At 35.7% G+C, this 14909-nt stretch overlaps 1 protein-coding gene across 1 annotated transcript in view; it reads left to right on the forward strand.

Annotated features, from left to right (window-relative positions):
* Positions 1-13530, forward strand: part of stim2b (stromal interaction molecule 2b) — a 50761-nt gene extending 37231 nt beyond the window's left edge. The window contains exons 5-13 of the mRNA XM_067400512.1: positions 1997-2108; positions 4002-4117; positions 4441-4618; positions 6716-6893; positions 8372-8533; positions 8982-9082; positions 9187-9425; positions 10643-10823; positions 11195-13530. Of these exons, the coding sequence (XP_067256613.1) occupies positions 1997-2108; positions 4002-4117; positions 4441-4618; positions 6716-6893; positions 8372-8533; positions 8982-9082; positions 9187-9425; positions 10643-10823; positions 11195-11723 (1796 nt within the window). The 3' untranslated portion in view covers positions 11724-13530. The remainder of the gene's footprint in view (positions 1-1996; positions 2109-4001; positions 4118-4440; positions 4619-6715; positions 6894-8371; positions 8534-8981; positions 9083-9186; positions 9426-10642; positions 10824-11194) is intronic.
* The last annotated feature ends 1379 nt before the right edge of the window (positions 13531-14909 follow it).

Genomic DNA, 14909 nt, shown 5'->3' on the forward strand with positions numbered 1-14909 from the left:
TAAAATTTCACCACATTTTCAGGTGGTCTCGCTCCTCTTCCAAATGAACTCTGGTGTGGTTTGACTCAAATTCCGTGTTTTGACCAGTCTGCACATTTCATAACCGATTTGCGAGTTCTCACCTGGTAAAAATACCACCATGTACAATGAGTGCATTTACGCTAAGCACACAATGTTGCTTTGGATGTTCTGTAAGGTTCAGCCTGGTCTCATTGTTAATACATGTATTAATATGCAACTTTCAAAGACACAAAACATAAATTTTTGTATGCTTAGAAAGGTGCTGAAATGTACAATATTGATGCATTTATAGCCCTAAAACGTACAAATACTTAAGAATTAAACATAATGGACAGAAATGTGTAGGAAAATTACAATTTTAGTAAAAAAAAAAAACATTAAAACAATATTTTGGGCCACTAATTGTACACCTACCCCTAAACCTACCCTTAACCATTTCTTAAAACTATACTGTTATAGATAAAAGAATAACAGACAAACAAGCGTAATCACAATAATTTATTTATTGTGAAAATGTTATTCATTTTAAGGTTTCAAAGTGTAGTCTTGTTTAACATGATGTAATCCTCCGAAACAGGTTTGCAGTACAAGTCATGAACAGAAATGTTATTTCATATTAAGTAAATGAGTAAACTGCATTCAATAAATTTGACTAAAAACATGTATTGATATGACAATTGAATACAACAGATTTAAAACATTAATGTCACGATTTTAATATTAATACATGGGAATTCATACACATTCACACTTGGATACGTAAATGATTTACGTTTTATTGCTGTTAATACGTAAGTATTCTTACGTTTTAGGGCTAGAAAAACATCAATATTGTACATTTTGTGTGTATGAAAACATAAGTATATGTACATGTGGTAGAACCACACTTAATGTAAAAATACACACTTATTCTCATGAGATCATGTTGCAAGGTCCAGTGCTAATATATATCATTAAAGCTGTTTTTTTGTTTGTTATGTTGTATCTTTAGGTTCTACAGTATGTTAAATAAGACTTAGTGTGAACACTAAGTGGACCAGGACTATAAATGTATCATTTTCTTTTTTGGTTCAGACCTTAAAGAACCAAACTACAAGTGTGAACACAGTCTTAAAGGGCTTGGCTATACTTTTTTATATATATATATATATATATATATATATATATATATATATACACATGAGTTCATCATTAAGGAGGTCATTTCGATTCATTACTTAGGCTGTTTATTGTTTATTTTGAATATTGCTCTTCTTTATAATTGGTTTATTACAGTTTTGTGTTGTTTGTATTGTTTCTTAAGGGTTATTTAGTAGATTCTTTGATCTGATGGGAATTCCCATTTCATTCTTTTAGGAGAGTGGAGGAGATACATTGGGTTGGTTTTTGATAGTGGCTTTCATTGTTTTGATGCACATTTTTTGTATATATATATATATATATATTTTTTTTTTTTACTGACCATTTTATATATATTCAGTTTACTGACCAATTTATATGCATATAGACCCCCTGCCCTCACACTTACCGCAGTAAAAGCACCTGCTGTAGTTGACGCTTATCCGTCAGCACAATTGGCACCTCACTGTTACTGTTCATCACCCCTTTAATGACTACAGCACTTGAGCTGCATTAACTCACACAAGATTGTGTCAGACCTGCTGTTCAGGCTGCTGTTCTCCAGCATGGTTTGAGATGATCCACAGAACATCTTGAGCTTCAATGGAAGACCATCTGAAAATCTGTACAAAGAGCACAATCAGTAACCTAGAAATAGTGCTGAATCTGAAATATTTTTTCTACATTCTTCATGACTTTCAAAAAAAAATTGAAAGTTTCAATTGGATTTTGATTGACGTTGCAGTCTCAGACATTTGAACCCTTTGTTGAAGTTTTGTGTTCAAAACATGTTAAAGGATTACAAATCTGTTTTTAATATATGCGTTTTTCTTCTCACCACTCTCTTTGCTCTCAGTGCACAACTGGACACTGGAGGATGCAATTCAATGGCTGAAGGAGTCAGTGGAGCTTCCTCAGTATGAAAGAAACTTCAGAGAGTTTAAAGTAGATGGCAACACGTTACCTCGGTAAATATGCATTTCTTTCTGTCATGGACTCTCCAGAGACTTGCATTGTTTTGATACTGAGTCATAACAACTTTTCTACTCCTAAGCCTAACACAGTCTCACACAATTATTATTTTTTATTTATGCATTTTTTAGTGGGATTTTTAACCTACACTTACTGTGACAGAACCTAATAGAGAATTGAAACTAGAGTTGAAACTAGTAGAAAATAAAAGTATATTAAAAGACATATACATGATGTAATCACTTTCTTGATGTTAATGCAAAGTACATTCTAATACCAAAAATACATGTATTTATAGTCAAAGAAAGTTACTGCAGATGAAGTATTTTCAAAAACAACAGTCACAGTAATAGTATGAATTGTAGCTGAAATATAGCTATTGATGCATGATATCCACTATAGTGGACAGATGATTAATCTCCCATTTTCTCCCAATTTAAAATCAATACTTGGAAAATGTAACTATGATATGACTCATTAGATATTGCTTGATGCTAAAACATTTTTTTAACCTAAGAGTATCATAGGATAGAAGGAATGGATAGATATTCCGGAGCGACTTGGCATTTCTGGTTGGTTATGGCTATGGTTTAGAGGGAAAAAAACCCCACATACAACAGCTGGCCACTTGGTGGCAATTATAGGATGATGCACTAGGGTCCACTGTAGAGGTTAATGTGCAGTTATGCCATCAAAACCCATGAATATGCAAGAAAATGCTTTTTGAATAGCTGTCCACTATAGTGAGCTCTATGCATGAAAGGGTTAATCTCAACATTTGCTAAAACAAAAAAGGTCAAAGGTTTTACCTGTTAACATTAGATAATGCAATTTGAACTAACATGAACATTTGTATTAACTAACATTAAAGGGTAATAATAAATGTAAAAAAAAAAAAATGCTCATTGTTCATGTTAATTAATACATTATAATGTTAAAAATGAGACCTTATTGTAAAGTGTTACCGCTAAAAGTAAAAAAGAGCCTATTAAGAATTTATTTTATATATTTCACATTAACTATTATTAGTTTTTAAATGCTGATACAGCAATAAAAAAAAAAAAATCACCAAATGTGAGATTTAACAGCAATGCTTCCCCCTAGTGGTGATGATGTGCCAGTGCACAGACAGTGGAGACGTGCATGAGCGTGGGGGGTAACGAAAGGTTTATGGTGTTGAGTTTCCCCTCAAGGCTGCTTCTCCATGACTCATGAAATGATGTCACAGCAGCAGATCACCTTTCACCCGCAGCTATGCTGGGTATGTGTGTGGCAGCACATGTGATCTTTCAGCCATATAGTACTCGCTTCTTAAAATTAGTCCTTTGAGCTTGAACTTGCCATTCATACACACACATACAGTCACATAAACTGTGCCCCCACCCACCCACCCATACATACCAATTCATTTCATGTAATAGGATAGTTTTGCACTTACAGTGATTTGTTTTTCATTCCTAAGATTTTATATTCATTTTATCCTTAAAAGATTTATTAGGTAACACTTTATTTTGATGGATTCTTTGGACTATAATAATGTTGCACCTACATGTCAACTAACTCTCATTAGAGTATTAGTAGACTGTCTGCTTAATATCTGCTAACACTTTATTTTGATGCTCCCCCAACAGACATTCTCCTGACTATAAATAACTGCAACTACATGTCAGCTTGTTCTACTACCCCGAACCCCTTATTCTACTAACCCCTTCCCCAATCAGTCTACTAATACTCTAATGAGAGTTAATTGACATGTAGGTGCTACATTACTTATTTCAAAGTATCGTTTGTGTGAGGAATCACAAACTATGATTCTTGTAAGTTGATTTTGTATGATCTTGACTCACATTCTTACCCCTGACCTGTTTTGTTTTTCCTTTCTGTTACAGAATAGCGGCCAATGAACCATCGTTTATGTCAATGCAGCTAAAGATATTAGACCAACGACATAAACAGAAATTAAATCTAAAAGCACTGGACGCAGTGCTTTTTGGACCTCCACTACGTAAGTGCATTCACATAAGCTGCATTAAGACATTAATTGTTTATTTAAAAGGATAGTTCAGCCCAGCGTTTATGTTGTTCCAAAACCATATGACTTTGCTTCCTTGGGACACAAATCATGTAGTACTCACTGTTTTCAAGTGAATGGGAATGGAAGCTTTTAAGGTTCAAAAAACACCACAAGTATCATAGTCCATATGACTACATTACCATTCAAAGGTTTAGGGTCAGTACAATGTTTTGCTTCGGAAAGAATTTAATATTTTGCTAAACACAAAACTATTGTATGTTTAAAAGCATTCTTTTCCTCTCTTCTTCCTCTAGGTCCACACCATCACTGGCTGAAGGACTTTATTTTGATGATTTCAATCATCATTGGCGTTGGGGGCTGTTGGTTTGCATACATACAGAACAAATCGTCTAAAGTTCACATCTCCCAGATGATGAAAGATTTGGAGAGTCTACAGCATGCTGAGCTGAGCCTGATAGAGCTACAGAGCCGGTGAGCAAATAACAGACAGTGAGAGAGAGACTGGGCCTGTTTGAATAAGACCATAGGATATTCTGTCTTATTCTATCATCTGTTTAACATCACATTTCATTCCTTGTTATGAGAAGGCTCATTAAGCTCTTCTATACGTAGCCTCCAGGGAATAGTTCATCCTAAAAAGGAAATTCTGTCATCATTTACTCACCCTCATTTCATTCCAGATCCACATGAGTTTTTTCTTTCTTTTTTTTTTTTTTTGTGGAACACAAAAGAGGAGACTAGCAAGATCTAAGAGACTAATGATGTTGTGATGTCAAAGCAATGAGACCCGTTGTCATTGACGATTACATGTCAAGTATGGCATTACATTCATAATGTGATAAGAAATCTATAATCAAACTCATTCAAAGCTATCATATGACTATTTATGATATTATGAAGCTTCACAGCCTAGATGCAGGTCATATAATTAGAATATCGTGAAAAAGTTTTTTTTTTTTGTAAATTATTTTAAAAAATTAAACTTTCATTTATACTAGATTCCCTACATGTAAAGTAAAACATTTCAAAAGTTTTTTTTATTTTTATTTTTTTTAAATTTGTTGATTAAAGCGTACAGCATCTCAAAATATTAGAATGTTTACATTTAAGTTTCATAAAATGACCATCCCTACAGTATAAATTCCGGGTATCTCTTGTTCTTTGAAACCACACTAATGGGGAAGACTGCTGACATGGCAATGGTCCAGGAGACAATCATTGACACCCTCACAAAGAGAGTAAGTCACAGATGGTCATTACTGAATGTGGTGGCTGTTTACAGAGTGATGTATCAAAGCATATTAAATGCAAAGTTGACTAGAAGGAAGAAATTGGGTAGGCAAAGGTGCACAAGCAACAGGGATGACAACGAGCTTGAGAATACTGTCAAGTAAAGCCGATTCTAACACTTGGGAGAGCTTCACAATGAGTCAAATGAAGCTGGAGTCAGTGCATCAAGAGTCACCACACTCAGACATCTTCAGGAAAAGGACTACCAAGCCACTTCTGAAACAGAAACAACGTCAGAAGCATCTTACCTGGGCTAAGGAGAAAAAGAACTGGACAGTGAAAAGTGGTCAAAAGTCCTCTTTTCAGATTAAAGTAAATTTTGCATTTCATGTTGAAATTTCAATGCCGTGACATCTGCTGGTGTTGGTCCATTTTGTTTTATCAAGTGCAAAGTCAATGCAGCCATCTTCCAGGAGATTTTGGAGCACTTTATGCTTCCATCTGCTGACAAGCTTTATGGAGATGCTGATTTCCTTTTCCAGCAGGACTTTAGCAGCTGCCCACAGTGCAAAAACCACTTCCAAGTGGTTTGCTGACCATGATATTACTGTGCTTTATTGGCCAGCCAACATGCCTGACCCCTGAATCTATGGGATATTTTCAAGAGAAAGATGAGAAACAGTCGATCCAACCATATATAGATGATCTGAAGGCTCAATAGTGCCTCAGCAGTGCCACAGGCTGATCACTTCCATGCCACACTTCACTGATGCTGTAATTTGTGCTAGGAGCAAGTCATTTGCTGTAATATGTGCTGCCGACCAAGTATTGAGTGCACAAATGAACATACTTTAAAGAACTTGAACTTTTCTGTTTTGAAAATCCATTTTTTGATTGATCTTAGGAAATATTATAATATTTTGAGATACTGGATTTTGGACTTTCATGAGCTGTACACTCTAATCATCAAAAAAAAAAAACAAAAAAAAAAAAAAACAAAAAAAAAACTTTTGAAATGTTTTACTTTACATGTAGGGAATCTAGAATATATGAAAGTTTCATTTTTAAAAATAATTTACAATTAAAAAAAAAAAAAACTTTTTCACAATATTCCAATTATATGACCAGCACCTGTATATCCCCATTCACTTCCATTATATGGAAAAGAGTGTATAGGATACTCTTTCTTTTATTTTCCACAGAAGAAATAAGTCATAGGTTTGGGACAACATGAGTTTGAATAAATTATGGCAGAATATGATTATTATTATTAATATTTTTAAAATTGCAACACAGCAGATTTCAGATGTGATATAAATTGCTCTGTGGTTTCATCAGGTTGGAAAAGGCTCAGGAGGAGAATCGGACAGTGGCCGTGGAGAAGCAAAACTTGGAGCAGAAGATGCGTGACGAGATCAACGGAGCAAAGAGAGAAGCTAGCAGACTGCGAGAGCTGCGAGAGGGGGCTGAATGTGAACTCAGCAGACTCAAGTATGCAGAGGAGGAACTAGTGCAGGTAGGAACCAATATAAATCACACAAAGGCTTTCATAGATGTGAGTTGGTCTTTATGTGTTAAGCTAGACTTTATGCATAATGTAGTTTATTCTGGCTAAGAAATGTCCACCTACGCATGATTTTAATGATTTTGTATACATGGCCGTATAGACTTTACATTTATACAGTACACTACTGTTCAGATGTTTTGGGTGAGTACGTTAATTTAATGTTTTTGAAAGAAGTCTCGAATGCTCACCAAGTCTGCATTTAGTTGATCAAAAATACAGTAAATTGTGAAATATTATTACAGTTTTCTATTTGAATATATTTTAAAATATTTTATTCCTGTGATGACAAAGCTGAATTTTCAGCAGCCATTACTCCAGTCTTCAGTGCCACATGGTCCTTCAGATTTTTTCCCCCAGGATTCTTTGATGAATAGAAAGTTCAAAAGAACAGCATTTATTATAAATAGTCAACTTTTTAACAATGTAAAAGTCATTACTGTAACCCCCCCCCAAAAAAAGAAAAAAAATCTTAAAGGAACACTCCACTTTTTTTGAAAATAGGCTCATCTTCCAGCTCCCCTAGAGTTAAACAGTTGAGTTTTACCGTTTTTGAATCCATTCAGCCGATCAGCCAATTTGTGTAATATCATTGCGCCTGCTGCACTCATGGTACGGCAGCAAAGTTCCTTGATTATTACGCCGGAATGAGAGTATAGTTCCTAGCCATAGCCGCCTAGATAATCCCAACTTTTCATTTTCCGTCGGTCTTAGTACACGATGTAACTACAGAAGAGTCAAGTTTTAAATAGGAAAAATATTGAAACTCTTTGGTCAGTTTTGAGCAAGATGCTAACGGTCTAATCAGATTATGCTATAACTATGCTAAGCTATGCTAAAAGTGGTACCGCCAGACCCGGAGATTGGCTGAATGGATTCGAAAACTGTAAAACTTAACTATTTAACTCTAGGGGGTTTGGAAAATGAGTCTATTTTCAAAAAAAAGTGGAGTGTTCCTTTAATGACCCAAACTTTTGAATGGTAGGCCTAATGTAAGAAGTGAAATGAATGCTACCAAAAAATGAATGCTTCCAAAAAACAAACTGACCAATAATAGACCATTTTATGTAACAAAGAGGTCATGTGTATGTTGGCTTTGTGGTCAGAATTTCTGTCTGTCTAAAAGCAATACAATACGTAATATATATGAGCTATGTACTTGATACAGTAATGATAAATCTATTTTTCAAGCTATTAAAATCACCTTGCAAAATTGATCTAAAATGTAAATAATTGAAATGCATCCAAAATGCATTCATTTCCTGCCGTTTAACATTGCTCGTCTATTGCCTTACAACAGCCCCCTTCTTTAAATACACCACTAGATGGAGGCATAGTGGTTATTTCAGTCATTCCACATTACAGATGATATATTCCGAGTTCCACTTGTAATATATGTTTGAGCATTTGTGTTTGTTGGGTATTTCCAGGTGCGAATGGCGCTGAAGAGAGCAGAGAAGGAGATGCAGTCAGATTGGTCGGTGCCTGAAGCCCTGCAGATGTGGCTACAGCTCACACATGAGGTGGAAGTGCAGTACTACAACATTAAAAAACAGAATGCTGAGATGCAGCTCATGGTCGCAAAGGACGAGGTGAGCGGTTTATTTTGTCACTTCGTGTTAGAACAGGAAGTGGTTGTTTTAAAGTTTCTGACCAAACAGGTATTGGTTCTTTGAGTTTATGTAAGATCAACCATTATACATTAAAATTGAAGTTTAATTTTCAGATTCAAACTACCTAAACAGATATTTTTCTCTCTAACAAACTAACAAACAAAAATGAAGCTGAAACTTCTCCCCTTTAATTTAGATTTTTAATGATGTGGTTAAATTACCTTTTAACTACATGGTTTGTTTTTCCGTTTGTTATTTGCTTCTGGAATGAGTCATCAGCAGTTAAACTAAAGCAATTAGCAGCCACTGCAGCAGGAGAGATGAGCTTGAGTTCAGTACAACCAACAAATGACTGGTGCATTTCCATGAAGTATCTTTATATTTTCATCGCTTGTGTGTTTCTATGTTCATGTTGTGTGAATTTCAGGCAGAAAAGATAAAAAAGAAGAGGAACTCTGTGTTTGGTACCCTTCATGTTGCACACAGCTCATCGCTGGATGAAGTAGACCACAAAATACTTGAGGCTAAGTAAGCACACTTTAGACAAATGCAGTCACTTTACCACCCACCCACACAAAACGCTAATGGTTTCTCACATTACATGAAGGCTTATCAGTGTTTTTTCTTTTTAGAAAATCTCTGTCAGAGGTTACAGCTTGTTTGCGGGAACGTCTCCACCGCTGGCAGCAAATTGAGAAATTATGTGGCTTTCCGGTGGTTAATAACTCTGGGCTGCCCAGCCTCACCGCCTCACTGTACGCCGATCACAGCTGGGTGGTCATGCCGCGGGTGTCGGTGCCACCCTACCCAATCGCTGGCGGGGTGGACGATCTTGATGAGGACACACCACCAATCATTCCACAGTTCACTTGTAAGTTTTTCCCTTCAAGATCAAGATTCTGGGAAAATGTGACTTTAAATTGCTTAAATATTTTTGAACTAATGTATATGTTAAGGTATAACACAACATTCCAGAAACAAGCAATTTTCTGTCTACACTGAACTCATTCATATGCATTTAAGAAATATACAAAATAGGGATGCACAGGATATTGGTTATCATATGGGTTAACACATGATATTAGAGATTTTGTAATGTATAAGTATCTACCGACTTTTCAGTCATCTAATGCTTACTTAAGGTTAAACTTAATTATACTATGCAATTAAATAATATATTAAATAAAGATAATAACATTAATAAATCTTTAATAAATCTTTTTTTTTTTTTTTCATAAGGATGTGATGCCTAAATTGACTTGTAATATTTAAACAACTGATTTTTATTTTTATTTTACTGAGACATTAAATATTATAGTATTTTAAAATCAGCGATTTATCAGTTATCTGTCATAACATTTAATACGAGTATTAGATTATACAATATTATTCAATACCATTCAAGTTTGGGGTTGGTATGATTTTTTTTTTTTTTTTTTTTTTAAAGAAGTCTCTTATGCTCACCAAGGCTGCATTTATTTGATCAAAAATGCAGTTATTAAATACAAATTTTCATTTTAGTTTTCTATCTGAAAATATTTTAACTGTAATTTCTTCCTGTGATGGCAAAGCTGAATTCAGCATCATTACTCCAGTGTCACACAATCTTTCTATTATTTTGACTTGATGCTCAAGAAACATTTCTTATCATTATCAATGTTTTAAAACAGTTGAGCTGATTAATATGTTTTTGTGGCCTTTTCAACCTGTAGGTATCAGCCCAAATTGTAATATTGGTGCATCCCTAATACAATGTTTTGAAACATATTGTCATGTCTTAGTGAAGTCCATGTTTAAAATTTAATGTAGATGAGGAATGGGATTTTGGTTCAGTAAGATATCAAAATCAAGTGACTCTCTCTTTGCATGTGGTTGGGAAAGATACTCAGATTAACATATAACAGAGTGTTTTTATTGCTTGTCACTTTGTAAGCGTTAGTGTGTCAGAATCTAGTGTGTTTTAAATGTTCCTTTATTATTACAGCATTGGACTTTTCATTGGACAGTTCCTGTTTATTCATAAAGTACATTCTTTGTTATGATAAGCATACCATGAGAAAGTGCATAATGATATATTTGTCCTCACAGCTCCTTTGATTCGTCCTCCTCTGACCCGCAACAGCAGTGTTTGTCGTTCTCGCAGAAGTCTTCTGTCTCAGCCTTCGACCCTCTCTGCTGACCCTGACCTGTTGTCCATGGCCTCAGCCCCCCTGGTGTACAGACCTGAGGGAGACGATGATCACATCTTCTTCACTGTAGAAAGGAAGGGGTATGACATCTACAGCTTTTCTTTTTTTAACCTTTTTTAACCTCCTCGTATTTTAATGTAAAATAACTGTTTTCTATTTGAATATTTTTAATAATGTCATTTATTGTGATGCGAAGCTGAATTTTCAGCAGCCATTTTTCCAGTCTTTTTTGTCACATGATCCTTCAGAAATCATTTTAATATTCTGAGTTGTTGGTCAATTATATATAATGGTTCTTTTCGTTTTGTTTCGTTTTTTGCTGTTTTTTTATAAAATAAATGGAGCATTGGAAGATATTCTTTCAAAAACATTTAAAAAAAAATCTAATTATTCCAAAATATTTATAATATTATGATGCATTTTGTGTTATTTTTATGTTTCTGTTACACAGGGACCCCCAGGACACATGCTCAGATTCAGACTCTCTTAGTTCCTCTTTGGGCAGGAAGCAGTTCTCCGGTCAAAGTACATATGTTACGGGCACGGATACCCCACCACGTAAAATTTCTCGTGAGGAACTTCTTCTCCTGGCTCAAGAGGCCCAGGCTGCAGCCATGGAGACCTTACCTCCCTCCACATCCTCCCCTTCATCTCTTGACTCCTCTTCAGTTCACAAGGGCTCTCCTGACCTTACCCGCCCTTCCGCCCTCCCAGAATCTCAAAGTTTAACCTTTCACCCTGGAACCAAAGCTGTGGCCTATAATGGCATTCTAGAAAAGTCATACAGCATGGGGCAGCTGCCCGCTGGTGGGACGCCTCCAGAGGGACATTACCCCTCGATTAGCTCACTCGACATAGAAAGCAAAGCTATCAAGGAGCCCAAGCAACTCCAAACCACCTCCTCCCAGGACTCTTGTGATAACGGAGAGAAAAAACGCTCCAAGATCAAGAGCTTGTTCAAGAAAAGCAAAAAGCTGTGAGGAACAGTAGAGAAGAGGATGAAATGGAGAGAAAAAGAAGCCTTAAAACAAAATAAATGAGGGTGATGCTGTCAACCAGAAGCCAAAACATTTTTCAGTTTCTTTGTCCTTTTATTTTTTTTTTATTTAAATAGAATGTAGCTCCATCTGGGTACAGTCCTAGGTTAGAAGTCTTTTTATGATGTTTTTTTTTTTTTTTTTTTTTTTTAGCCTCACACGTATGCCTTTTGAAGGCCAGAAAATGTCATGTTAGCATTTTGCAGAACATGGCCTCTTCACAGTCTTCTGTTAGGTTTTTGTTTCCTATAAAGTGCACCCTAATTATGTCACCAGGAAGGGGTCAGGAAGTATACCAAAACAGTCCAACATTCTCTCTTTGAAGTTCCTAGAATAATTTGTTTTAAATGTATGGTGATCCATAAGTGACAATTCTGTCATTATTTACTTTCCCTCATGCCCTTCCCAACCTGTATGCTTTGTTTTTAATGTGGGATACAAAAGATTTATTTATTTATTTATTTTTGAAGAACCGTTACATAGCTCTTGTCATACAACCAAGGTTCATAGTGACTAAAGGTTGGTAAACTAAAAAACAAACAAACAAACAAACACCAAAATTAAGCAGTTTATACAACTCATATGCTATATTCCAAGTATTGTCCATCTGTATTTTTTTTTTTTTACTGTAAGCCTATTTACAAATGCTTCAGATGGATGTTTTTGACTGCTGTGGCACCTCACTGCCTTTTTCTACTTCACCCCAACAAAATCTAAATTTAAGGCATTATAATTTGAAAAATCTGCAAGTATGTAGATCTCCAGGAACATGATTGGGCAGCCCTGGCTTAAACCCTGCTTCTCTGCAATTGACTACAAGCTCGCGTTCAGATCTGCCTCCATTTTAAATGCAATGCTCACATCTCAAAATCCAATCATCAACTGATGCACACTACATTTTACTTTTTTGGTAAGCCGTTACTCTCAGATCCTACATTACAATTTGGAAGAAAATATCTGTCACTATTTCTGTTTCAGTGTGGCATTAAAAATGGCATGCTGTGTTTGGTTACTACACAGCTGTTCTGGACTCAGGCTAAACCATAGCTTGGTTTGAAGTGCAAATAATGAGTAAAAAATTACTTAAATTTCAAGCTGTTTTTTACACAAATCTATCATATGGCTTTAGAAGATACAGCCCAAGTCGTTTGCCTGGAAAAGTCGGCCATTGAATCAATTCGATTTCTAGGGCGGAGCAAATCCGAGCAATCAGGAAGCGGAGTAAACCAGAGAAGGGCAGATATGATGTTAGCAAAACGTCAAGAGAGTCAAAAGCGAAAAGTAAATAATTAATGTGTTTTTGGTCATTTAAAACTGAATTCATGGCTGACAAACTCTCAGGTCTCCCATGCGCAATCTTTGTTGATATTGAAGGGACTTTCGGCGCACTAGAGTGACGCTGTTTGCGTCACTGAAATAAACAAATCTGACTGCACAGTACGGTTTGGAGTTGACTCGAATCGCGACGGAGGGCGGACTGACCAGACTGACATATCTTGTAGAAGATATATCAGTCTGGCCTTGCCAGGCAAACAAGTCATATGGACAACTTTTAAAGTCCTATTTTTTTTTTTTTTTTTTTTGGTGCTTAAAGGGTTAGTTCACCCAAAAATTTAATTCCTGTCATTAATTACTCACCCTCATGTCGTTCCAAACCTGTAACACTTTCGTTCATCTTCGGAACACAAATAAAGATATTTTTTTATAAGATATCAAGTGGTTTCTGAACCACACATAGGCAGCAACGTCATTGCACCTTTCAAATCCCAGAAAGGTAGTAAAGACATCGTTAAAATGGTCCACGTGACTACAGTGGTTCAACCTAATGTTATGAAGCGACGAGAATACATTTTGTGCACAAAAATGAAACGACTTTATTCAACAATTTCTTCTCTTCCCTGTCAGTTTCCTATGCTTTTGACGTAGTAAACACAGTGCAGAGCTTCAGGGTTCTACATCAGAACGCCTACTCATTATTGGCCGGCTCTTGCGTCAGCATTACACACATGCGTCGTGCTGCTCATTTGTACAGCATCGGCCAATACTGAGCCGGTGTTTGGATGTAAACACAGAAGCGCTGCATTGTTCTTTACTACGTCAACAGCAATGGAGACTGACAGGGAAGAGAAGAAATTGGTGAATAAAGTTATTTTTGTTTTGTTTTTGTGCACAAAAAGTATTCTTGTCGTTCATATCATTAAAGTTGAACCACTGTAGTCACGTGGACTATTTTAACGATGTCTTTACTACCTTTCTGCACCTTGAAAGGTGCAATGACTTCGCTTCCTATGTGTGGTTCAGATACCGCTCGGATTTTAAAAAATATCTTAATTTGTGCTCTGAAGATGAAAGGTCTTACAGGTTTAGAGCGACATAAGGGTGAGTACTTAATGACAGAAATTTCATTTTTGGGTGAACTAACCATGAACTGTAGTTGCATAACAAGAGCTATGTAACGATTCGTTAAAAAAATCCAAATTTGGTGACATACCGAAAAAATTATTAGCATTCAGGTTTGGAACGAACTAAGGGTTAGTCAATGACAAGGGTTAGTATTTCTTTCATGCTAAACTATGACATTTAAAGTCACAAGATTTTAATTGGCAGCTGGTTGTTGTTTGAGATATCTCTGCCTTTGACATCATCACAAGCGAAGTTTGTAATATTTAGTTCATTGGTAGGGTTAAGTTTTCCCTATAGTGTGAAAATAATCAAAAATCATTTCCCCTCATCTCAAGGGCCCAGGGTGAAATGTGGGCCTTCAGCTTTGTCACTTCTGTTTACTGCCACAGAGCTCCTGTACTTGATATATTTTTTTAAAGAAGAAGAAAAAAAAGGTAACACTTAACATAAAGCATCATGTCAGACTGCCTACATAGTGAAATAATAAACACAATTTAATAGTTCAGTAAATGAATATAAATTACTTTTCGTTCTAAATACTTGCTAAATACTTGAGCACTATATTTGAATTATCCTTACACTCTTCTGTTTTGATTTAAAACACCATTTTACAATACAAGATTGATGCCAGCATATTCATAGCTGTATTAAATTCACAGCTGACCTTTAGAAGTGTTTTGAAGACAGTTTCAGGTGTGGCGTTTATAAGGCGTCTTGACTAACTGC

The sequence above is a fragment of the Chanodichthys erythropterus genome, chromosome 11 (assembly GCF_024489055.1).
Source record: "Chanodichthys erythropterus isolate Z2021 chromosome 11, ASM2448905v1, whole genome shotgun sequence".
In the NCBI taxonomy this organism is placed as follows: Eukaryota; Metazoa; Chordata; class Actinopteri; order Cypriniformes; family Xenocyprididae; genus Chanodichthys; species Chanodichthys erythropterus.